The 27,138-nt window shown below is 41.4% G+C and overlaps 1 protein-coding gene across 2 annotated transcripts in view; it reads left to right on the forward strand.

The window, feature by feature from the left end:
• AK5 (adenylate kinase 5) overlaps window positions 1-27,138 on the forward strand; it is a 292,705-nt gene that overhangs the window by 204,938 nt on the left and 60,629 nt on the right. For both annotated transcript variants that reach the window (XM_011953156.1, XM_011953157.1), the window contains exons 9-10: window positions 15,560-15,602; window positions 18,573-18,617. In XM_011953156.1, coding sequence (XP_011808546.1) covers window positions 15,560-15,602; window positions 18,573-18,617 — 88 coding nt within the window. The remainder of the gene's footprint in view (window positions 1-15,559; window positions 15,603-18,572; window positions 18,618-27,138) is intronic.

A 27,138-nucleotide genomic window follows, 5' to 3' on the forward strand; every position in this document is an offset into this window, starting at 1 on the left:
CAGGATGGTCTCGATCTCCTGACCTCGTGATCCGCCCGTCTCAGCCTCCCAAAGTGCTGGGATTACAGGCTTGAGCCACCGCGCCCGGCCCACAAGCCCTTTTTAAGAGGACTCTGCCCTCATGATCTAAACACCTCCCAGTGGTCCCCACCTTCTAACACTGTTGCACTGGGGATTCAGTTTTCAACACATGAGTTTTGGAGGGGACCAACACATTCAAATCATAGCAACCATAGCACCCAGGGTAGGGATCTAGTGCTTTTGCCAACATACCACACTGCATTGCAGGTAGTAGAAATGAAAATATTTTCCATGTGGAAAGCAACATATAAATGCAAGACACTGAAATGTAAAGAAAATACAGTAGCTTCTATGGGACCACATTAACTTAGATGTGAACATGCATCAAGTTGTAACTCTTCCTGAATTGTAACATACTCCTGCATAGAAAATCATATCAAATTGCCTCATTTATTCATTCATGGATAGGGAAAAATGCATGGAGTCTTTGGAGTTCAATCCCCTGGGTCAGGGTATCAGCTCTTTTACATACCAGGGGTGAGACATTGGACCTTGTGTCTCTCCTCCCCCAAGCCTCCCTTTCTTTCCTTGTAAGGTAGAGGCTCCTGATTTCTCCTTCACAGGATTTCTGTGAACAGACTCACAACAATGAACACATTCACAACAATGAGAAGTTCTCTTTCCACCCCACAGACTTCTGTTCTGTGCAGAGCCTGCTGCTCAGTAATAAGTAAAAAAAGAACAGGAAAAACACTTTGGAAATCCAAGGCTGATGATTTAGAAATGTGCTTTTGTGAAGCTGATGTTCAAAGGTAAAAACTGTTTTGAGCATAAAACAGTTATTTTATAGTCTACTTAGTTCTCACATGGTAATTTCATACCCGATATTTTTCTAAAATATATACTAATGTGTCAAATCCATAGCATAATCTTCTCCGTATTTACTCCTCTTTAAGGCTTTTAATTCTTTGATTTTAGTACACAGAAAGAAAAACCATGAAGAGGCATTGATGATAAGTGTTGATTCCAGCCTATGAAATATTCCCACTGTCCTTTAAAGTTTGGGGTCTTTACAGCCTCAGAGGAAGAAGGGGAGGAGGCTGCTCTGAATTCATACAGTCTGGGAGGACCAGCCCTGTCCTCTCTCAAGGTGGACTGATTTCAGAAGCAGTCAGCCTGCCCTGCACTTACATCATCCCTTCCTCATCATCCCTCACCTGGTGCTCACAACAGTATCATCATGTAAGCACGGGAAAGGAATGCTTCCTCTATTAGGAGCCAGCGAAGGCCAAGACCAGCAGCAGCAGCTCCAGAATGTTTACAGGGGAGGAGCTTACGTGCTGGGGTAGGGCCAAAGGGGGTCTTAGAGGACTGGCCTGAGGCCACTTTAGTACATCAAGCCCCTTGGCTTATAAATGGAGGCATGTTTATTTGAATCTTGAGGGGGGATGGGAGACGTGGTTGCAGTGTCTGACTGACACCATTGAAGTGGCATTTGCAAAAGCAGTAAAACTCTGCTTTGCTTCTTTTCCCTGTACTCTCTTTCCTTAATATTTAATATGGAAAAAAGTGATAAACCTTCACCTCAAGTCAGGCCACTGCTAGCCCATATGGTGCTTTTGTGCACATTAGAAAAATATCCCCCTCTTGGCAGACGCATCAGTGAGACACACAGGTTGGTGACTGGATTCAGTCCCTACTCAGCTCCTTAGCCAGGAATATTTGTGCAGTGCACAACTGTAGAGCTGTACCTGGCAGCCGTGCCTCAGAGGCAGGCCTGTGGCTTCAGGTCCCAGGAAAGGGCTGCCTTCACTCAGTGGCAAGGGTCCAGCCCTGGATTTTGAATTTCCCAGCTTTTAAGAGTTAACTCTCATGCTTGCTTTTCTGACCTGAGCCTCTTTCATTTCTGCTTTTGGCAGTTTTCTTTTTTCTGTACCACATTATATATGAAGGACTTTCAGAAGTAGAGAAGAGCAGGCCGGTTTCCTTGGCTTCTCCATCTAATTGTGTTTGGTACTTGGTTGAACGTGTGCTTTTCCAGATGATGTCACCATGTCTTTAAATAGTCCTCAAATACTCTTTGCTAAAGGCTTTTCAAAAGACAGTAAAATGTTTCTCTTTACCTGCTTTGGAGCTTAGTACTGAGATTTTTGAGACAAACAGGAGCTATAAAGGCTGGCTTTTGAGTTCAACACGTTTCCAGGAGGCGTAGAACTCGACTAGGTCACTCGAGAAACCAACCTGGTAGCTGTCTTCTGCATTGTCTTGGTGAAATTATAGCAGAGAGCCAAAATAGAAAGGGTAAAAGTCCTTGAGCTAAAGGATTTTCGAATATTGTTTCAAAGTAAGAAGTGCTGCATATTCAGTTAGCTGTTGCTGTGTCACTGCCTAGATCTTAGTGGCTTAAAACAACATCCATTTATTAGTCCTCTTGGTTACTTTTGGAGGGAAGGAGGGTTGGCTGAGCAGTTCCACTGATCTAGACTGGGCTCAGTTGATCTCAGCTCACTCACATATCTGCAGTGGGATGGACAGTTTTGTGTGTCAACTTTGCTAAGCTATTGTACCCAGTTATTTAATCAAATACTAATCTAAGTGTTGCTGTGAAGGTGTTTTGTAGATTTGATTAACATCTACAATCAGTTGACTTTAAGTAAAGGAGAATTCCTCAGTAACGTGGGTGAGTCTCATCCAATTCATTGAAAAGTCTTTAGAACAAGATTGAGGTTTCCCAGAGGAAGAAGGAATTCTGCCTATGGCCCGCAGTGAGAGCTCTTGCCCAAGAGTTTCCAGCCCTATGGATTTCAGACTTACCTAACCAGCCCCTACAATTGTGTAAGCCAATTTCTTGCAATAATCTCATAGCTATAGACAGCGACATAAATAAACAACAGGTTCTGTATGTTTATAGAACCCTAACTAAGCCATGTGGTCAGCCGCTGGGTCAGCCAGAGCCTTGCTGATCTGGGATGGCCTCAGCTGGGATGACCCAAACTCTGCTCCATGTGGTCCCTCATTCTCATGTCCTCATGGCAGTGGCAGGAGCCTAAGGGGGGAAATGGAAGCATGCAAGATACTTGAAGCGTAGCCTTGGACTGTAACCTCTTCCTCATTCTATTGGCTGAACAGCAAGTAACAAGACTGGCACAGGTTAAAGGGTGGGGGGAAAATAATCACTTCTGGATGTGAGGATCTACAAAGTGACATTGTAGGGGGCAGGAATGCAGGGAAAAGTGAACATCTGAGGCTACAGTTGTCATTGATCTGCCATAGGCAGTTTGGTACAATGGTGCAGGAAAGGACAAACATCAGAATGTTTTGTAACTTCCAATATGCCTTTTTCCTCTCCTTGAGGGAGTTAAAACTATGAAGTAAAATACTCATAGTCTTAATTTTCTCACTTACAGATAAAGGGTAATGAAGCTTACCTTGTAGTGTTAGCATGAGAATAATGAGAGCTACAAAAGCATCTGTTGCACTACTTGTCAGGAGCTCAATAAATAATGCATCCCTGGCCAGGCGCAGTGGCTCACACCTGTAGTCCCAGTACTTAGTGAAGCCAAGGCAGGTGGATCACTTGAGCTCAGGAGTTTGAGACCAGCCTGGGCAACCCGACAAAATCCTGTCTCCACAAAAAATACAAAAATCAGCCAGGCATGGTGGTATGTGCCTGTAATCCCAGCTACTCAGATGGCTGAGGTGGGAAGATCGCTTGAGCCTGGGAGGCAGAGGTTGCAGTGAGCTGAGATGATGCCACTGCACTCCGGCCTGGATGACAGAGTGAGATCCTCACTCAAATAATAATAATAATATTAGTAAGAACACATCTCTTTACCAGCAACCCTTGAGCATGTACTGCATGTAAGAATAAAGAAGACAAAATAAATTGGAGGCACAGGACTGGAAATTTTATTTAAGTGTCTTTGTAGATCGATATTCATAGGTAAAAACTGTGTTCAATAGAAAATATTTGTTTGACAAATAGTTTAGTCTTATGTGGTAATTCCACTACAGTTTTGAATTTATAGCCTTAATATAACCTTATGACCACAAACACAACCCAGTCCCCATAATTTGTCTTCATGATTTTGAATTTTCTTATTTTATGGCACATTTAGAGGATATATATATCTATATTATATACAGATATATATATATATATATTTTGAGACAGAGTCTCACTCTGTGGCCCAGGCTGGAGTGCAGTGGCACGATCTTGGCTCACTGCAACCTCTGCCTCCCAGGTTCAAGCGATTCTCCTGCCTCAGCCTCCCGAGTACCTGGGACTACAGGTGTGTGTCACCATGCCTGGCTAATTTTTTTGTATTTATAGTAGAGACACGGTTTTACCATGTTAGCCAGGATGGTCTCAATCTCCTGACCTCATCATCTGGCCACCTCGGCCTCCCAAAGTGCTGGGATTACAGGTGTGAGCCACAGCACTTGGCCTAGAAGATACATTTTTTAAAGTTGGTGCCCAGATTTTGGAATCAAGCAGACCTGAATTCAAACTCTATCTCACACACTTTCTAGCTCTATGATTGAGGCACATCCCCTAAGCCCTAAGACACAGCTTTAGATCTGTAAAATGGGGATGGTAATACCTCCTTCAGTTGGCTTCTGTGGTAAGCAAATTAAATAATATAAAGTAAATATAGTTATTGTTATTATAACCAGTATAGTATGATGATAGAAACATTCATTCAGGGTTTAGAGTGCACTGACATGCTTTCTGAATTGTTTCCACTGCCCGCTTACTTCACCTCTTCATACTTTTCCCCACTGCAGTAGTACTGACCTTTATTAAACTAGCATATTGGGGCTGGTTAGAGACCTATCTTCTGCAACTGGAGTAGTATGGAGTTTCATCTAGAAACCATAGAACTTGTGGATCTTAAAGCCTATCCCCAAAGATTGCCAATGCAAAGGAAGTATCTGTCATTGGAGTGCCAAAGGACATATGGAATGCCACATAAGGTGGCATTAAAAGCCCACAGCAAATTACATTGGTAGTAATGAAGATAAAGTCATCATAATTAATAATGAAAAAGCAAGAATAGCAGCAAAATGCATCCTTCCTGAAAACTGTTAAGATTGCCAGTTTCAGTATGTGTACATATTCTGTAGGAGCATTGAACATTATCAGCCTTGTACAGCGGCCAGATTCTTAAGAAAATGCTGAATTGGAGTTCTCCAAAGCTCTACAAACATGCTCAGCTTAGGTTAGGGATTCCAAATCTTCTTAACCCTTAATAACTTATTTATTAGATTAATGATAAGTACCTCTTTAAATGTAGGCCAAAATGAAATTCTATATACTCATACCAGTATTCACCCAAGAAAGGATCTTGCAATTGTGCATAAGTTAAGCAGGATTCAGTGAACTTGCTGCCTGCCACCTGCAAGTAACCTAGCTAAAATTGTCATAAACAATTAAAAATGTTATTTTCTTCCTTACCCACATTTTAAAGGTAGATGATCCCAGAGTTGGTCCAGCAGAGACACAAGGTCACACGGGGCCCAGGCAGTTTCCCTATTTCCATCTGCCCTCCTTAACGCCTAGGGGATGCCTCCTTTTGTGGTTGCAGGCTGGCAGTGGTGGATCCAAATGTGGCATCTCACACAACCACTTGTAAAACCAGAATGGGAGAGTGAGGCTGATTCTCCCATGTGTGTCTCTCTTTTTTAATAGAGAAAACATCTTTCTCCCAAAGTCCCCCAAAATATTGCTTTTCACATCCTGTTTTGGTCACAGACCCATGCCCATAATGCAAGGGAGGATGGAAATGCAAGGATGTGGCATTTTCTGCATCCAAAAAGAGAAGTGGGCTCTACCTGCAAGAAAAGAAGAGAGAGGAAGGGCCGGGCACAGTGGCTCACTCCTGTAATCCCAGGACTTTGGGAGGCCAAGGCAGGTGGATCACTTGAGCTCAGGAGTTCAAGAACAGCCTGGACAACATGATAAAACACCATCTCTACTAAAAATTAAAAAGTGTTTTAAAAGGCTGGGTATGGTGGCACGCACCTGTGGTCCCAGCTACTAAGGAGGCTGAGGTGAGAGAATCACTTGACTCCAGGTAGCAGACGTTGCAGTGAGCTGAGATGATGCCACTGCACTCCAGCCTGGGTGACAGAGTGAGACCCTGTCTCAAAAAAAAAAAAAAAAAAAAAAAAAGGAGGAAGATTGAGGAAGACTAGGCATCTAATAGTGTCTGCCAAAGAGGTCACTGAGGGAGGAGGAAGAAAGGACTCTGGAGCCACCCATTCCACCTTCCCCAATAGTAGCCCCATTCATATCAGTCTTAGATGTTACACTTCCCTGTGAGATTTTGTTTGACCAAAAGCTTCCATGGATAAAATCATTTGCAAATCTTGATTTTGGCACACACTCAAATACCTAATATACTCAGTGACTCAAAACTGACTGCTCCCCATTCCATTCCCAGCACCTGGAACAGTTCCTAGCACGTAGTAGAAGTTTGTATGGATTTCCTATCATCACCATAGCAGATTGCCACAAACTTGGTGGATAGAAGAGCACACATTTACAGTTCTGGAAGTCAGGAGTCCAAAATAATTTTCACTGGGCTAAAATCAAGGTGTCAGTAAGATTGCAATTCTTCTGGAGGCTCTAGGGGGAAATCCATTTCCCTGCGTTTTTCAGATTCTAGTTGCCCACATCCCTTGACTTGTGACTTCTTCCATCAGTGGCATCATTCTGACCTCTGCTTCTATCACCACCTCTCCTCTGACTCTGACCCTCTTGACTCTTTCTTAGAAGGACCCTTGTGATTGCATTGAGTCCACCCAGATCATCCAGGATGATCTCACCATTTCAGGATCCTTAACTTATCCACATCTGCAAAATCCCTTTGGCCATGTAAGGTAACATACTCACAAGTTCCAAGTATTAGGACATGGACATCTTTGGTGGGGGTGGGAGGATTATTCTGTCTACCACAGAACTCAATAAATATTGGTTGAATTGTTGCATGAGCAGTAGAATCTCAGCATTGGGTTTTTTTGTTGTTGTTGTCGGGCCAGGGAGTGTTTTGTTTGTTTTGTTTTGTTTGAGACAGGGTCTCACTCTGTTGCCCAGGCTGGAGTGCAGTGGTGTGATCACAGCTCATTGCAGCCTCAAATTCCTGGCCTCAAGCTATCCTCCCACCTCAGCCTCTCAAAATACTGGGATTACAGGCATGAGCCACCATGCCCAGCCTCAGAAGCTTCTTTAGACAGCACCTAATCTAACCTCCTACACAGTCTAAGAATCTCTTGACTGCCAGATAGTTATTCTGCCTCCACTTGAACACCTCTGGTGCTGGAATCTTCAAATCCACCCTTCCAGGATTGGACGGCTACAGACCTTAAACATTTAGACCTTTCTAAATGCCTATGCACTGATACTACTTCCGCCCTTCTTCCTTCTGGAGAAATCTACTGATTGTATCTTCTCTATCACTATTTTTACTGTATTTTGAAAAAAAGAAACTGTCTTCTTCTTATATTCATCATTTACAAATCTTTACTTAGCACATCTCTGTTAGTCATTTGGGTGCAAAAAGATAAAAGACAGCCCCATCTTTGAGAAGGATTTTGGAAAGGCAAATTCTACACATACGCAGTTAAGTAGCGATACAATTAAATGAGATCATCTATGTAAAGTGCTTAGTGCTGTCCCTGGCATATAGCAAATGCTCTTGTTGCTGTTCTTACCACTTACACATGCTCTGAGCCAAATGGATTATTCACGGGGAGTTTGGTGAGAGTAAAGTGACTGCCAAAGGCTCAGGGAGGAGGGGAGGTAGAGGAAGGGGCAGAATGTAAACAAGCTCAGGGCAAATATGTACATATATATAATATATATATATACACATCTGTATAGCTCTATATGGAGCCTTTATATATATATGGTACCTAACAAAAGTAAGAGACAAGCCAGTGTGCTCTGTAATTCCCAGTGACTGAAGCTCAGCTTTGCCATTTTATTTCTGTTTTACAAGGAATTAGAAAACAAAGAGGTAAAGGTCAAATAACTCTCCTTGGCAAGACTAGTCAGACGTGACTTTATGGCCAACTTTAACTTTATATGAAATTAAAATGGGAACTTTGCCCCTTCCTTTAAACCACCAGCCTAACAAAGCTTTTCTTAACAATGGTGCCACATTTGGCATCTGAAGACAAGATCAAAGTGTTTCATAATCTTCTGGCAGAGAGTTGAGTTAAACACATATTTGACATGATGAAAACAGGAACTTAGAGAAAAACAGTGAGAAAAATTTTTCTGTAAAATTTCTTATTAGAGACAGTAATATTGCAATTTATACATAAGAGAAGAAAAATACCATTTCTCCTAGAGAACTAGGTCCATTAAAGCAGTTTATATAGAGAAGCTGCAATTTAATACAACTGGAAAAAGGTTAGCCTAGCATCCACCACATTTTTTTGAACCCTGTTTACTCGGTTATACAAGTACTTTACAGCAAGCAGACCTCCAATTGTGTAGTTCAGTGAATGAGAAATGGGACTTGCTGCGGAATAAATTCTGGGGTGTAACTAAATTACATACCATTTCCCATATTTTTTTTCTTTCAAATTGCCCATTACTTTAAATGAAAACATGCTTTAGAAAAAAATTGCAACCACTCAAAATTTCTCAAGGACCAGTCTCCCTTCTCCCTGGTGATAAAATGTAGTTATGTTTTTATTTTTCAATATTCTCCTGCTGAAGTAACAAGGGATTTCAAAACTTCATTCACAGTTTACCAGTAAAACCTGTAAAATTCATTTTCAGATCATTGGTTAAGCACAATCCAGCTTCAGCTCCACTTTTAGCAAATGAATACGTCTTCGTTTCTATTCATATGACACCAGGAGCATTTCTAACGATGCCCCTCCCTGCTCACCATACTCTGTCATCCTGCACTTGATACACGGATGTGTCATCTCACTCCACCCAGGTCAGCCGGAGGAAGGCAGAACTTGGACTTAGGCAATCGGGAAGCCTGACCCACCAGGGCAACCTGCACAAGTTGCATAAGCTTTCTGAGCTTCAGTTTCCTCCTCTGAAAAATGGGAAACATCAAACTTCCCTACTTCCTAGTTTTTTTCTGAGATCAGATGAGATTGCACATGCTGAAAACACTCTAAGTGCTACTGAAATAATAGTTCCAGTAATCATTTTTTAAAATTGTTTAATGTGTAAGATGTTTTGCTGTTTGAAAAAAAAAAGTATAAGGAAAGTGCAAAAAAAAATTCATTTTCAAGTAAAAAGATGGGGAAATAGCCTGATCTATTTTTGATTGTTCATGTGTGTGTGTGTGTGTGTATGTGTGTGTGTGTGTGCTGAGACAGGATCTCACTCTGTCATTGAGGCTAGAGTGTACCGGTGCAGTCATGGCTCACTGCAGCCTCAACCTCCTAGGCCCAAGTCATCCTCCAGCCTTAGCCTCCTGAGTAACTGGTACTACAGGCACACACCAACTTGCCCAGCTAATTTTTTAAATTTTTTGTAGAGCAGGGTCTCACTATGTTGCCCAGGCTAGTCTCAAACTCCTGGGCTCAAATGATCCTCCCTCCTTGGCCTTCCAAAGTGCTGGGATTACAGATGTGAGCCACCACATCCGGCCTGGTTGTTCTTTTTTAAATTATTATTCCATCCCATTAAGATTCTGCCCCTCAGTGAAGTGAACCCTTCCAAGAACTACAAGAAATTTTTTTGCTCCACCTGTATCCCCACCACCCTGCTATTACTTCCTGTAACCAGAGGGAAGTCACTAGACCAATTTAAATAGAAATCTAGGAAAATCCTCATATGCTAGCATTTCATGGTTCATGATTCTTCCAGAATTTGGATTATTCTGTTTAGTATTCACTGAGATAAGAAAAAATTAGAAGACTGCCCTTACATTATCTTGGAGACTAAGGAATCGCTGTTAAATCCTTTTTTTTTTTTTTTTTTTTGCATTTTGAAGTTATCTGTATTCAGTGTCAGAAAAACAAAGTCTCCTTTTTTTGCAGCATTCATTTGTGAATGTTAGAGCAAGAAATTAATCTTAACTGTAACATTTTAATGTCAAGTAAGCCCCTTTCTCGTAATCCCATTTGAAGTTATACACATTTTGCTACCATGAAACACACACGCTGGTTAATACAAACAAGTTACTCTGAACTGGGAAGACACCCCCAAAATGACATATTACTTCCTTCTCCTTCTCAGGAGAACTTTAATTTTATGGCCTCCAAAAGCATTTTTAAAAACCAAAACTGTTTAAGGAAGGACAGTAGGCATATCTGAATACATGATTGTCATCTCCAAGAGCAGTAAGAGGATGCTGCTGAGGAAGAAGAGGTTAGTGTCAGAGAGCTGACTTCAAAGTTCAGCCCACCTCTTGTGCCGTGGGAAGCTCAGGCACATCCCCATCCTGTGGTCCCTCAGAATCTCAACTACAGGTTCCTCATCCATGAGGTTGCAGGGGGGGTCCAGTGAGATCATATCTGCAAACAGGCTTTCAAGATGAAAAGCATTATTTCAGTGTCAGCTTCTTATGGTGAGGTGATCTGTGATATGGTCTGGCTCTGTGTCCCCACCCAAATCTCATCTTGTCCCATAATTCCCACATGTTATGGGAGGGACCAGGTGGGAGATGATTGAATCATGGAGGCGGGTCTTTCCTGTGCTGTTCTCATGATAGTGAATGGATCTCAGGAGATCTGATGGTTTTAAAAATGGGAATTTCTTTGCACAAGCTCTCCTTCCCTGCTGCCATCCATTTAAGATGTGACTTGCTCCTCCTTCCCTTCCGCCATAATTGTGAGGGTTCCCCAGCCACGTGGGACCATGAGTTCTCGACTAAACCTCTTTCCTTTGTAAGTTGCCCAATCTCAGGTATGTCTTTATCAGCTGTGTGAAAACAATCTAATACAATCTACTGTGACAATGCCACAGAAATTGGTTCTGTTACCAGGGGCAGTCACTATGCTGTAATCAAAGCCAGTTGAAGAAGATAGTTTCTTAAAATTGGTGAACCCATCTGTGAAACTAAGGTATTCTATTTTGATCTACCTCATTTAAAATTCAATAATTCAAGGAAATGGGAACAACTAGACATGCATATCTTAAGGTGGTGATGATAGGCACCCTGATCCTAAAGGAAAGCACAGACATACCCCAATTAGCCACTCTAACGATAGTACCAGAACCCAGCCTTGCAAAACTAGTTTTTTTTGCGTACACACCTACACAGGGAAATAAGTTTGAATGTGGGTTCCTTTTGCCCTCCTAATGGGTCTTGATTGACTGGAAGATGAGGGATAGAGACCAAAGCAAGTCTGTAATCCAAATCTGCAGTTTCCCATAGCCACTAATCCCACTTTGAGGTTGTAAATGTGTCCCTTCAATAGAATTCTAGATTTCTCCTCATCAGTTACCAACATATTACCCAATCTATAGCATCAAGATGATGTAGCAACCTGAAATTGTCTTTTTTTTTTTTTTTTTTGAGGCAGAATTTTGCTCCTGTTGCCCAGGCTGGAGTGCAGTGGCACAATCTCAGCACACCGCAACCTCCGCCTCTCAGGTTCAAGGGATTCTCCTGCCTCAGCTTCCCGAGTACCTGGGATCACATGCCTGGCTAATTTTTGTATTTTTAGTAGAGACGGGGTTTCTCCATGTTGATCAGGCTGGTCTTGAACTCCTGACCTCAGGTGATCCACCTGCCTCGGCCTCCCAAAGTGCTGGAATTACAGGCGTGAGCCACCGCGCCCAGCCTGAAACTGTCTGGTGTTAATGGGCTTGCTGCAGCTTCTCCCACCTTGACCGTATTAATCATAGCATTGCAGGCTGTGCCTTGGCCCCATACTTGTGAGTCATAAAAGGCATTTACATCAAATCTGTGACTATATTTATACTCTCTCTTTCTGTCAGTTCAGAAGATTTAGTATCCCACTTCATGAACCTCAAAACCTAGTTTAATACTATGGAAAGTCACCTATGTCTCATTGTGCACACAAAGCCTAACTCCATAATTCAGACTTAAAGTGACAAAGGGCGGACTAGATGGAGCCTCAACACAGAAAAAGGCCGGAACACAAAGAGTCACCCACAGACACTCAGAGTGGTGGCTAATGGGTTGAGTCTTCTCAAGTGATGCCTCATTGAAGAGGAAGCTCCAAGGTGACTGGGCATAAACACCTTATCAGGCTACAGCCTTTACTTCCTTGTCCAAGTGGCATTCTGAAATTAATGCCTTTCATGCAGAACACACCCAACATTTGAAAAGTAACAAGATTTAGTGCTTACAGGGGCTGTTTGGCATCTTTTTCACCAAAACCAGAAGTGTTTCCCATTCACCCCGAGTGTGTGTGTGTGTGTGTGTGCGTGTGTGTGTGTGTGTGTGTGTATGTGTATAAGATACCAGATTAATTTTGTTTACAAAATATTCACATTGGAGCCATGAGGTTTATTGAGAGTCCCTGGAAAATTACACCCTCCAAGCAAACATCTCATTCACCTGGGCTTTCATATCAGTGCACCGCATTCCTGGTGAGAGTTGATGACAGGTGCATCTCTGTCCAAGCAACCTGTTCACTGTTGATGAATTAATGAAAATAAACCTGGGACTCATGTGAAGCATTTGAGCAAGTGTAATAGAAGGCTGTGAATAAGAGCTATGGATACAAATAGGTCAGACTCAAGAAGCCTGGCAGAGGTCAGATGGCCCCTTTTACAGTGGGATGCACTGTTTTGGGAATTCAGATTAACCACGATCAGACTCCCCAAACATGATAGCCATATACAAGAGAGATCTAATACAGCCCAGCCTATAAGGTGGGTGTAAGTCTGATCATCTAACAGTAATACTAAATATTGAGGGAGAGGACTTCATGGTTTCCTCTCCACATTACCTAGATATATTGAATAGCTGTTTGACAAACAAGCAGATTTAGATTAAACAGCCCTTTTTCAGAAAATACTCTTGAGCCTCTTCTATGCAGCTGCACCTTAGGCAAACTTATTAATTGCTTCAAATAGGTCCCTGTCTTAAATCCAAAATTCCCTGAGAATTTGGGAACTCCTCAAGGTCCCTGTCTTGAGGAGTAATTGATATTTTTCCCCTAGAAGCAGAGCCTGAGATGAGAATTCTCATGCAAGTGCATTATTAGGGAGCCCTCTGAGGAGAAGCCGGATAGGGCAGGGGTAAGAGCTGAGCAAGGATGTGGTCCTGGCTCCATCCTATCTTCAGCCTGAGACCACAGTGAGCTCTGGGGTCCAGCTTGCACCATGGATTCATCCCATCTTGAGGCAGGGAGCCAGACTGCAGTGGGCCCTTAGCAGCAATTTGGTGGATGGGTGCCTGGCCAGGTAAGCAGAGGAGAGGGGATGCCCCTACACTGATGAGACCAAATCCATAGGAGCCATGCGGAGTGGTAAAAGAAGTGGTTCTCATCCCATCCTGACCTCACTAAGGACATGATGGCGTGGTCGTGGGCCCCTCGCATGACCTCTCTGAACATCAGTTTCCTCATCCATAAAATGGAAGAGTGGATGGCAGGGTTGGATTAGGTGATCTCTAAACTCCAAGCTCTGAATTGCGATAATTTCAACAAGGGAAGTGGTGGAGAGGCTTGTTGAGGAATAACTGATGTTTTTTCTATTCACAGAAGAGAATTCATTAATGTAAATATGTCCCTGAATGACCACTCCGTTAAAAGCTCTTCTCTTACCTGGAATGGCACTGAATGCACAGGCAACTCTAAGAGATGGGCAGTAAAATTTCCCTGAAGGCATATATTCTAAACAGGATGGCAAGAATCTGTCTTTAAATCAAGTGTTTTGAGGGCAGTTTACCTCAAGAGAGTGTTAATACAACCAGACAACCTCATTTAACTGACTCAGGCATCAAAGTGAATTAGAGGCAAGAGGCTGGTGTAAAGCACAAGCCAGAGGCTGTCCCTTCAAAATGGTACAACCTCCATGGGGAGCAGTTTGGCAAAATTCTATCAAAATTATAAATACATTTACTCTTTGACCATGCGGTCCCCTCTCTTGAAATTTAGCCTGCAGTATGAAATGATATTTATGCAAGTTTACTCACTGTGCCACTTTTTCCAAAAAAAAAGTCCGAGACTGGAAACTACTCACTGATCCATCAATAAAGAACTAATTAACAGCAATTATGGTACCATACATACAATAGAATACTGTGCAACTGACGTTGTTTGGTACTGAGACCATTCTGTACTTACATGGAAATTTCTCCAGGATACACTGATCAGAGAAAAAGCAAATGGAGGAGGAATGTATTATAGAATAGTATTATATCATAAACACATATGTATATATTAAAAAAAAGCATAATTCTTTTGTATAAGAAATGGAGATCATAATATCTATTTATGTTCACATGTATCCCTGGATGTCTAGAAGTCATTTTTGTGTACCTCAAGAACAATCTGTATAAGTGGTTACCTATAAGGGGTGACAGAGTGGAGAAATAATACAGATGAAGACAGAGGTGAGAGTGAGAGTTCTCACCTAGTGCCTTTTTATAAAATTTTCTTCTGAATTTTTTTCCAAACACCATGGGCTACTCCATAAGGAAGAGAGCATCTGTTTGATTAAAAAACAAAATGAAAAATTTAAAGGTAGGCATCAATAAAAACTGATCACCCCAACTTCCTTTATTTCATGCTTTGGTTCGGGGATTGGCAAGTTATGGCTGAATAGTTGCCCTGTAGGGGACGGGCACGGTGGCTCACGTCTGTAATCCCAGCACTTTGAAAGGCCGAGGTAGGCAGATAACTTGAGGTCAGGAGTTTGAGACCAGCCTGGCCAACATGGTGAAACCCTGTCTCTACTAAAAATACAAAAATTAGCCCAGCACGGTGGCACATGCCTGTACTCCCAGCTACCGGGGAGGCTGAGGCCCAAATTGTTTGAACCCAGGAAGTGGAGGTTGCAGTGAGCTGAGGTTGCACCACTGTGCTCCAGCCTGGGCAACAGGGCGAGACTATGTCTCACAAAAAAAAAAGTAGTTGCTACAGGAGAACAGGAGACACAGTGGCTCGTGATGATGAAAGTAGTCACTCTCTGGCCCTTTACAGAAAATGATTGCCAACCCCAGCTTTAAAATTTGGAGTTACTCATAAAACAGCTGTGATCACACCTACTAGTAAGCTTCTGATATCAAAGGATTTTGTCTTCTTGAAGTCAGCCTTCCTGTCCACAGATAGCTTTTGCACTAAAAAAAAAAAAAAAAAAAAACAGGTGAGATACTGTGCTGGTTAAGAAGAGAGCATGCACTCAGGACAGATGACCAGGTTTAATTCTGAGCTCTGTCCCTCACTACCCTGTCACCTTCAGCAAGTTAACTTTTAGAATTCTCAGTGTCTTTGTCTGTAAAATGTCCCTCATAAAATTGTTTGGAAGTGCCTCCCTCTTACAGTTGTTTGGAAGTTCAAGTATGCCAGTGTTGCCAAGGAGTTCAGCACAATAACTGCTGTTGTTATTATCTAATATTGTGATTTTTTTTAACAGGGTGATGACCAGTTAAATGTATTTGGAGAGGACACCATGGGAGGTGAGTTTTCCTTACTGATCAGATCAAAGTTGTCATTACAGTAACTTTGACCATGCCTTTTTAATTAAACATCAACTTAAGAGATAAAATATTAACAGCATCACTTTTTCCTTAGCCAGGGAGCATGATTAAGAGTAGAACTCTTTGGGTCTCTCCTGCCTCCATCCATGTAAAGAACCAAAGGGGTGCATTACTAAGAGATGCATTTCCTAACTGCCCAGAGAACAGGAATCCGGAGAGGCTCAGCGAAAAGAGAATGCTCTACTGAAATATCTTTGAAACATGCTTAACACCAGGTCCCCACTGGAAGATTCAAGTATATAATAGCATCCAAAGCTCTCCCACAAGTCCTGCAGTAAAAACAGTTGTTAAACTTTAATTCAACATTCTTTAAACATAATTGAAACACAAAAGTCTTTTTCCTGCATGGTAGTTACTATTCTGCATGTACCTTTGGGACCCAACCTATCCTACACCAGGATTATACTGCTTTGTAATTTTTGTCATACTAAAAGTTTTGCAAATGGCCGGGTGCAGTGGCTCACGCCTGTAATCCCAGCACTTTGGAAGGCCAAGGCAGGTGGATCACTTGAGGTCGGGAATTCAAGACCAGCCTGGCCAATATGGTGAAACTCTGTGTCTATTAAAAATACAAAACAATTTAGAAAGGCATGGTGGTGCACACCTGTAATCCCAGCTATTCAGGAGGCTGAGGCAGGAGAATTGCTTGAACCCAAGACGATGAGGTTTCAGTGAGCCAAGGTTGCATCACTGCACTCCAGCCTGGGTGACAGAGTGAGACTACATCTCAAAAAAAAAAAAAAAGTCTTGGAAAAAGTAAAAATTCCATCCGTAACTAGCTATGCATGTAACTGAAAATAGATATGATTATGTGAATTTAGGACTATCCAAAAAAGAAAGGGTTCGTAATTGTCCTAAGTAAAAATACCTTCTAACATTTCTACACTGTAATAAAAGTTATAATATAAGTCATGGAAATATATTTATAGTATTGATTCTAAACACATATAAGTAAGTGAGTTGGCTTTTTAAATAACCCCAGCTCTAATCCTGCATAGATCCATGAGCACAAGGTGGTAGGTAAAGTGTCATTTGATGATAATGGAAGGAGCAGTATGTGAAAATCACAGTCACCAAATGACATCATGGTGATTCATGAGGAGAGGTACAAATATATGAGCCATAACTTAGCTGTCACTTAGCTAAGTGCAAATAATCAACTTGGTCTCAACTGGGTAGGGGATGAATGATTGCCTAATAAATTTTCCTTTTTATTCTAGTTATAAAATTAACACATACTGTAGAAATTTTTTCAGGTATAAAATAAGAGCCATTTAAAATCTTATGACTTACAAATGATCATGGTTAATGTTTTGGTACATTTCATTCCAATACGTTGCCTATATATCTATGTTTACATAGTTGAGAATACATATGTATATATAAGTATCTCCAAATGTTTTGTATATATCATAACATAAACATGTTCCCATGTCATTAAAAAACTATATACTTAATTTGTAATGACTACATTAGATGAATGTCATGTACCATCATTAATTTTAAAATAACTATTTTTGAAAACTGAAATAGGATACAATCATACCCAAAAAAAATCAAAATAATAACCAGGGTCATTTTCCTGGATTGCAAATAGACTCAGAGTTCCTCAGCTTCGTAAACACAAACTCACAGACTGGAGAACCTGAGCTGACCATCTGGTCCCACATGTTAGGAGCACCAGTGTATCTGCCTTTAATAGAAAACTCCAAACAATATAAGGTGTTTCCTGTCACCGTGGGTTATTCTGTAAGGATATAACCTTGTAAGGAGACTGGATTTGATTTAAAAATTCATTTTGTTTGTTTGTTTTTTGTTGTGGAAACCATATGGTTTCAACGATCCCAAACTTACTTCTGTCCTCTGTTTCCAGCTCTTTCTCAGCTCTTTGTTCCCAACCCAATTCATCATGCCCCACGCTCTCTCTTTGTCGGGTAGAGCTGGGGCTTCACTCAGCTAATTGTGAATTCCTACAAAATATGGTATTGTGCATATAAATGAACTACCCCAATTTCACTAAAAAATGTTTCCTGTCAGAATAATGATCTAACTTTCAAAAGTAGTTATCTACAGAAAATATGAACTGTTGTTACTCAGATGGATTTATTTTAAAAGGAAATTTTATATCACTACCTTAAATGGAAAATAACATTATTTGCTCTAAGCAGAAACTATGTTTAAAAATATTATTTTCCAGATACTCTACTTATGTTTTAACCATCTGTATTAAAAGGGAGCTTAGCAAATGTTTTAAACATGAAATAACACCGAACTGAGATACTTAGGATGATTTAAAAGTAATTTTTTAAAATAGTTTTCTTTGTGATTCATGCTATTTAATGACATAAATTTTTGCCACCAAAAGTTGATCATGCATGTTAAAATAAAAATACCTTACCAGGATAGGGAAATAAGACTGAAATGGCCAGGGTGCGATGGCTCACGCCTATAATCCCAGCACTTTGGAAGGCCAAGGCGGGGGATCACTTAAGGCCAGGAGTTCAAGACCAGCCTGGCCAACATGGTGAAACCCCCTCTCTACTAAAAATACAAAAAGTAGCCAGGTGTGGTGGCATGCCTGTAATCCCAGCTATTTGGGAGCCTGAGACAGGAGAATGGCTTGAACCTGGGAGGTGGAAGTTGCAGTGAGTCAGGATAAAGACACTGCACTCTAGCCTGGGCAACAGAGTGAGACCATCTCACAAACAAACAAAAAGACTGAAATGGTCATTGGTGCTTACTCATTGTAGCCTGTTCACACATTTATTCAACTTCAAGTTTTTGTTATCAAATAAAACTACAAGGTTTGGGTTTTTACATAACATGAGTAAAACCAGGGCTTCAATACAGTTTTTCTTGCCAATAACTTAAGTTATTTTTATTTTGAAGGTTTCATGGAAGATTTGAGAAAGTGTAAAATTATTTTCATGATTGGTGAGTAGCAGCCCTTGCATTTTCTAACAATACAATTGCTAATAATAAGAATTTGGTAGTGAAAAAGACTATTTATTTCTCACCCTATTTTGAAGTCTTTTTGGTCAAAATAGTACCCCAAGTTTTCCAGGTTCTTTCTTTCATGTATGCAGTTTGATATTGCTTTGGGATTTGTATCTTTTCAGCATGGGAAAAGTAGGACTTGAAAGAATGTCAAACTGCTAAGTTTAGCTCTACAGTAACAAAGTGCATTAAAAGGGTAAGAGGTTGTCATGTGTTAAAATCTAACACACATGTTTTCTGTTTGAACACTGACCCTCTCCTTCCCAAACTGAATGCGTCAGTTGCCACATGTTCAAATATACCTCAATAGCCAGACCCTGTATTCTACACAGCAAACAGAAAAAACTGTCTAATTTGCTCTTTGCTCTAGTACAGTGAAACTTATTGATGGATTAATTGTGGGAGAAAATGTGTTTGAGGTCTACCAACATTTTCTGAGCACCCACTATGCTCCAGGTTATCTCAATTAATCCTTATACAATCCCATTACCTAGTCCATTCCTATTACATATCTATTATATAGACAAGAAAACTGAGAGACTCAGGAAGGTTAAGGAACTTGTCCAAGGTTATGAAGCTAATGGTGTGTGAGAGCCAGATTTCCAGTTTTCCTCATGGAAATAAAGGGAATTGGTTGTGCAGTAGTTAAAAATGCACAAAAAAGGACAAATATTATCCTTTCAAAACTTAGTACTTTTTCCTCTAATCATTCAAGGGCCTCAAAAAATTAGCACACCTACCTGTACATTTTCCAGAAAATGTCTATTTATATTCAGAAATAGTGAAAAGGTCCACACCTCCTCAATGAGTGGGAAAAGAATGGTTGTCAACACTACAGAAATATAATCAGATAAACTTAGACTCCTGCAAGTTAAAATCAGAATGCCTCCTTGGAAATCTCTGAGTAAAATTCCTTCATTATTAGATGAGGAAACTGAGGCCCAGAGAAGTTAAGGGGTCTGATCACAGTCATTCAATTAACTGGTAGCAGGGAGGGGACCAGGGTCGCTGACTGAAGTTCCTCACTCCAGGCTTCTCCCTCCTCCACACACAACTCAGTTGTGTTGGTTGTTAACCGGAATGCAAACTGTCTCACACATTCCGCCATCTGACACATGCTTATTAAATATTGAACCCCGCTGGGTAGTGAGGACTCACCAAGCTGCCATCTTAGATGAAGAGAATAATGGATATATCATTAACCTTGAAAAGTATTAGGAAGGAACCAAAGAGCTGAAATAGGGAACAGCCTGGGTCAAGTGTTCGGAGTAAAATTAGGTGATTACTTTAGAGAGGGTGATCAGGGAAGGCTTCCCTAAGAATGTAACATTTAAACAGAGAGATAAAAGGAGAGATGGGCCCAGTGAAGGGATGAATGGGAGGTGAGAGGAAGCAAAGAGAACAGTGTGTGTCAAGTAGTGGGAATTCTTGAGACCTACCTTAGGTCCATTTGTCATCTGCTTACCTCTAGTTGACCTTAACCTTGGGAACTGGATGGATTCTTCCCACACTTAGTTTACGTTTTTTTCAGAAAGTAAAACTTTGTTGCTTATATCTCTTATTGAAGAGTAACCCAATGTCGTAATTTCAAAGGAAAATCAGTTGTGCTATACATTATTAAAATTCCCTTTTCCACATAAATTTTAATAATCAATTTTCTTGGCATCCAGACCATACACAAAGTCTTATATTTTCTATTCAATTTTTATATTAGGAGCCAAGTTAGGAAAAGGGGAGACCCTTTAAACTTGACAGCTAGGAATTCAAAGTAGGAGCCTGTATTAGTCAGAGTTCTCTAGAGGGACGGAACTAATAGAATACATCTATACATATAGGAATTTATTAAGTATTAACTTACTTGATCACAAGGTCCCACAATAGGTTGTCTGCAAGCTGAGGAGCAAGGAGAGCCAGTACAAGTTGCAAAACTGAAGAACTTGGAGTTTGAGGGCAGGAAGCATCCAGCACGGGGGAGACATATAGGCTGAGAGGGTAGGCCAGTCTCTCCTTTTCACTTTTTTCTGCCTGCTTTATATTTGCTGGCAGCTGATTGGATTGTGCTCACCAGATTAAGAGTGGATCTGCCTTCCCCAGCCCACTGACTCAAATGTTAATCTCTTTTGGGAACACCCATACAGACACACCCAGGATCAATACTTTGTATCCCTCAATCCAATCAAGTTCACACTCGGTATTAACCATCACAGAGCCCTTTATTATCACATAGAAATCTGTGTTTTTAAAAATGTGGTCCAAAGAAGCTTCCAAAAATAATACAGTATGTTTTGTGGTTGTTGTTACTGTCTTGGCAGTAATATTACCTCAGACTTATCCATTGTTTAACACTCACAGTTGAACTGTGCAATGTATTGTCAAATGCCACTTCCTCTCTCTAGGCATAACTAAAGACCTCACCTGTTACTAAGTCCTGTGCCCTTCAGAAGGTCAAACAGCACAGTAGAAGATCTTTGGAATTAGACAAAGCTCGAGACCTCTAAGGGTCCATAGATCACCCTCTAAGAATTGCTGCACTGAGCAAAAGATTTTTCTTCTATCTAACCAAACTCTCCTGTATTTCAATTTATGGATCAGTCACTCTTCTGGTAAAAGAGATTTCAGCTTACTGTTTGGGCCATAGAAGGTACAAAGCCACTGTGATACAAGGAAAAATGACTGCTCTTTTTCTAGTGTACATACTGGACTCTGAGAATTAAGGCCTTAGTTCTAAATACTTCCTTGACAGGTGGCAGAATGGTATTTTGGAACTGCTTTATTATAAGTCAATTTAAACCTTATAAAAATATTCCAGATGTCACAGACACACCCATAGCTGTTTTGATGAGTTTTAATAATCAAAAGTCAGTTTCTTTCAGTGAAACAGTGTGGTTTTGTCTGTTTGAGAAGATGGCTGAATTGTCACTTTTCAAATTATTGTCTTGGCATATACCCAAAAAACACTGGGGCTGTGGTATTAGCCAGAATCTAGGTTGACGTCCTCACTATTTGTCTTAAGACAAAATTAATACGCTTAAAGCATTCTTCCCCTGTTTTAACATATCCATTAGCTCCTTTTTGTCCACAGAAAGGTCCAGACTTCTTAGACTGTCCTCTGGTCTTTCCCATTTCCCATCACACTCCCATGTCAATCTTTGGCTCCAGCCACGCCTGCATCCTTATTATCGCTTGAGCTTGTCGCACTTTGCCAGCACTTTCATTTGAAATGTCTTCTCCCCTATTAATCATGCCCCAAGGTCAGAGTTAAGTTCTAGCTCCCTGAGAACTCAGCTGTAATCACCAGCCTTCCTCTCTGCGCTCCTCCTCCCTTGTGTCTACATCATTCATTCGGTACTACTTAATGACTAGAACAACAAATATTTGTTGGAATAATGAATTCTTTAAGAAGCAGTGTGGTCTGTTTCCATAACAACCAAAATTGCAATTGGGATTCTTGGCCTAGAGCTGGCAAGCAGCTTGTTGCTGCTGTGGCTTTTTCTTGCAGGATGGTTTTCATGTTAATTAGGAGCCTAATCAGATGCTCCTTTCTCCACAAAGCTGCTACCCTCTCACTGAGAACAAGTAAAAGCAACTTTTCCCCTGAGCTGGTGCTGTTTCTTGCTCATTTGTAGGGCAGTAGTCATGGATGGGAGCAGGTGATAGCACTGATGGTCATCTGAGTAGAAAAAATGTTCAGGGCAAGTGTACCATCTGCACCAAAGGGGAAGGTGGCAAGGACGGACCCAGTCGACCCTTTGAACAGCATGTGAATAGTACACTCTTGTTCCCGAAGAAAACAGCTCAGTAGCTGTTTATAAATAAAATACCTTTCAAAGAACAAAGAAGGGATCCCACACGGTAGGTCCAGATGATCGAAAGGACTGAAAAAGATGCTATGGACTTCGGTTGTTCACATACAAGATATAAGAACCTGCGCTGATATGCAAGACAGGGACTCAATCATTTCTGATAACTGAAAATTGTTTGGAAAATGTAAAAATACCCTTTAAAGAGCCTCATTATGTCCCACTAACAGGTTCCTACAGTTTTTCACAACCTTTTCTGGTACATTTCTTTCCTTTTTTCTTTCTTTTTTTCTTTTCGATCTCTTGATCATTATTTTGCTATAAGCCCATTTATTTTGGCTTCTTTTTCCCTTCTCCATTTTTCATTGCCTGCCTATGCCCAAAATGTGACACAATCTAAATTCCTCCTAGTTTATACCCAAAGCTTGGGTAGAAGTGCTCCAATTTGGAAAACACATCTGGCTTTTCAGGTGAGCTATGATGTTAATGACATAATGATCAAGACATCATTCCAAGGCCATAGCTTTCGATGTGTCAGGGACACAGGTGGCCTGGTGTACATTGGCATTAGTGCTGTGATAAACTGTTTTTAAGTAGTGAGCTTTGGGAGGTATTTCGGCAATATTTTATGTTAATTTCTGCGTTTTTAACCACTGCACAAATAGTCCTATCTGTTTTCCTAAGGAAAACTGGAGAAATAAGAGTTTTTGCTTAAAACTCAATATTGCAATGCCTGCCACTATTTCATTATAGCCATGTTGCCATTTCATTATTGCCTTATTATTAAAAAAAGATGAACTGAAATTTTTTTTTTTTGAAACGGAGTTTCACCCTTTCTCCCAGGCTGGAGTGCAGTGGTGCTATCTTGGCTCACTGCCACCTCCGCGTTCTGCTTTCAAGTGATTCTCCCGCCTCAACATCCTGAGTAGCTGGAATTATAGGCACCCGCCACCGTACCTGGTTAATTTTTATGTTTTTAGTAGAGACGGGGTTTCACCATGTTGGCCAGGCTGGTCTCGATCTCCTGACCTCGTGATCCACCTGCCTCGGCCTCCCAAAGTGCTGGGATTACAGGCGTGAGCCCCCGTGCCCGGCCATGCATTGATTTTTTTAAAGTCTCTACTTGGTGCTTTACATGAACACTTTTGATGGAATTGACTCACATATTTGGTTAAATCAGATATGAAAGAAATTGGATTATTTTAACTCAGTGTGGCTGTAACAGCAGCCAACAGTTATTGAGCGGTTAACACATCCCAGACACGGCATAAAGCACTTTATAATGTTATCTTACTGAATGCTCATACCCCTCCTCTGGAGTAAGCACAATTACTATCCTGATTTTTCGAGTAAGACATTAGGGAGTTCAGTTATTTGCTAGTAAGTGGTGGATCTGGAGGTTGAAAGCATGAATTTTGGCAAAAAACACTGCCTGTTGTTTTTGTTTTTTCTTGAAGTGACAGGCTTTATTTATTTTCAAGAAAATTACTGCCAGATACTGAAGTCTGAAAAAAAACACAGTTTGTTTGTTAGATGCTCTTTCAGAAAGTAGACACAGTGTTCACTTTTAAAAGCAACTGATTCAGCTACTTAAATAATCACACAAGTGCTTTTCCCAAAACAAAAGCAAAAACCATAGGTGTGCTAAAGAGTCTTATGTGTATTTCCCATTTTGTCACACAGAATATTAAAATGATGTGTGCTTAAGGGTAAAAATTAAATAAAATGTGTCTTTTTTACTGCTTCATCAAGGGCATTCTTAGGTAACATTGGCATTTTCTTTCTTTTCTCTGTTTTTAACTGTGAGTACGTGGTAGTGAAGCACACAACTAGTACAGCAGGACTAGTAACACTGCTGCCATGCACCACAGGTTTACAACCATTGCTTCTGCACCACCTCCGAAAAGCTATTAATCTCTTAGTGTTATAATGAATATAGGGGACCTCTAATGTCTGTGGACCACACTTTGAGAACCACTACCGTGGGGTTACTTAGGGGTTGGGGTGGATGTGTTGAGCACGTACGTAGGACAGAGAGAAACCCCAGATATAGTACTTAGGGATCTCAAAGGGAAAAAGTTCCTCGTGCCTTTCCAAGCAAATAACCTCACAAATGTGAAGAAGAGGTCGGGGGAAAATAGTGTATCTGCTGAAAGCCCTGTTTCTCTGGGCTCCTGTTGGCCTGGAAAAAGTTCTGAGTGTTTCTCTGTGGCCAGTGGTGCAACGGGTGCCTAAAAGGAAAGTCTGTGCGCTTGTCAGAAGAAGGCAAAGAGGCTAGAGGCTATAGCAGGAGGTCTTAAAGCAGGGGGCTGGATGGAAGGTGGAGGGGGTACAGCCCAGAGGAGCAACAGCACCAGGAAGAACCAGAACTGAAGGGAGGGCAAAGAAAACCTGCAAGGTGGGAGAATGGCCCTGACATGGAGACTGAACTTTGAACTGGACTATCAAGGTTATCAAAAATCACTGGACTGGACTAAGAAAACCCAGACTGGATTTGATTGAGTTTCCACTCTGAAGTGAAGTCGGGCAGCTCATGAGCCGGGGGCGGGTGTGATGGTTAATTTTAGGTGTCAACTTGACTAGGTTAAGGGATACACAGCTAGCTGGTAGAGCATTATTTCTGGCTGTCTGTGAAGGTATTTCCAGAAGAGACTGGCATTTGAATCAGTGAACTGAGTAAGGAAGATCCACCCTCACCAATGTGGGTGGTCACCATCCAGTCTGTTCTGGCTCAGCTAGAACCAAACAGCTGAGGAAAGATGAATTTGCTCTCTCTCTTCTGGAGCTGGGTCATCCATTTTCTCCTGCCCTTGGACACCAGCAGCAGCCCCCCACCACCCCGCCAGGTTCTCAGGTCTTTGGACTCAGACTGAACTACACCCTCCCACCTTCCCTGTTCCTCTGCTTGTAGAAGGCCTATTATGGAACTCCTTGGCCTTCATAATGGAGTGAACCAATTCTCATAATAAGCCCGTGTGTATATATGGGCTCGTAATGGGAATAAGAAGCAACAGGATATATACACCCTGTCACTTCTGTTTCTCTGGAGAACACTGACATGCAGCTGGGGTCACCTAGAAAATAAGTTGCCATCTGACTCTCCAGCCTTTGGCCTGGCCCAACTGGAGCGCTGTTCCAGCTCCAAACACAGGCACCAGATCTCCACAGTTCTTTCTCCCCTGAAGGGATGCAGACACCAAGGGCCTCTTTCACACTATCCCAGGCTGGACACCTGTATTTTCAAAGTCCAGGCCATTCAGAATGGGAGAGTAAAGAAAAAGAGACATTGGACTGCTTTCCAAGAGAGCCTCAAATGCATTTACCAACTAATGAGATATATTTCTAATGTTGGAGAAATGTGGGCATTTTGTGGTGACAATGATCCTACTTAATTATATAAACCTTTTCACTGCAAAAAGGCTGTAAGTAATGTTTAACTAGAATGCAATGCATTCTTCATTTAATCAAAGCAAATTAATAAGCCTTTATCAAGGGCTTACTATGCTCAAAGAACTGTGAAATCCAGAGAGACATAAAACGGTCCTTGCAACACTGCATGACATGGCAGGAATTTAGGACTCATCTAGAAGGGCAAATTACTACTAAACAGAAAAGAGCCCAAGTACATGAGGTTACCTGGTAAAGGGAATGGAGGCCTCATACTCATTGTGTCCCTACCCATTGGTTGAAATCTTTTTGGAAGCACTGTTAATTCATCAACTAAGGCACCTGATGAAGTTTTAGGCATTTGGCCTGTTCACTAAAGGCTAAGTGTATTCAAGGAAATGGCTAGTGTTCCTTGTCTGTGTAGTCCTGCTTATTGATTAGCAATTGAGTAAGGGGACATCTCCAGGCTGACTCACTGAGAGCTTCTTTTGCTTTTTTAGAGAGCCATTCTGAATGATCAGGGGACACTGGCAGATGCTGCAGGATCTAGCAGGCCCCAGCACTGGAGAGGAGAGAATATCCAAAGTCTTGTGTTTGTATCCAAGTTCTGTGTACCCTTGGGCCAACCCCTTATCTCCTTTGGATTTCTTTTGTTTTGTTTTGTTTTTGTTTTTGTTTTTGTTTTGAGATGGAGTCTTGCTCATCACCCAGGCTGGAGTGCAGTGGCGTGATCTCGGCTCACTGCAAGCTCCGCCTCCCGGGTTCACGCCATTCTCCTGTCTCAGCCTCCCAAGTAGCTGGGACTACAGGCGCCTGCCAATGTGCCCGGCTAATTTTTTGTATTTTTAGCAGAGACGGGGTTTCACCGTCTTAGCCAGGATGGTCTCGATCTCCTGACCTTGTGATCCACCCGCCTCGGCCTCCCAAAGTGCTGGGATTACAAGCGTGAGCCACCGCGCCTGGCCGGATTTCTTTTAAAATAACAAAATCTCTGTCAGCTCCAAATTTGAGTGACTAAGTTAACATGTTGATAAGTGTTCTTTTAACTGGAAACTTGTACAACAGAGACATAGTCCAAGTATAAGTGAAGCATGAAGGCAATTAAATAAGTCAAACACCCCATCCTCTAGCCTTAAAATGTTCATTTTAATTATCTGATAACACGATTAAAACTAACATATACTGGTGACCTACTGTGTTCCAGATACTGTGGTATCTTCATATGTAGTATCCTTTTTTTTCTTTTTTTTTTTGAGACGGAGTCTTGCTCT

The sequence above is a fragment of the Colobus angolensis genome, unplaced genomic scaffold (genome assembly GCF_000951035.1).
Source record: "Colobus angolensis palliatus isolate OR3802 unplaced genomic scaffold, Cang.pa_1.0 Scaffold359, whole genome shotgun sequence".
NCBI classification, from domain to species: domain Eukaryota; kingdom Metazoa; phylum Chordata; class Mammalia; order Primates; family Cercopithecidae; genus Colobus; species Colobus angolensis.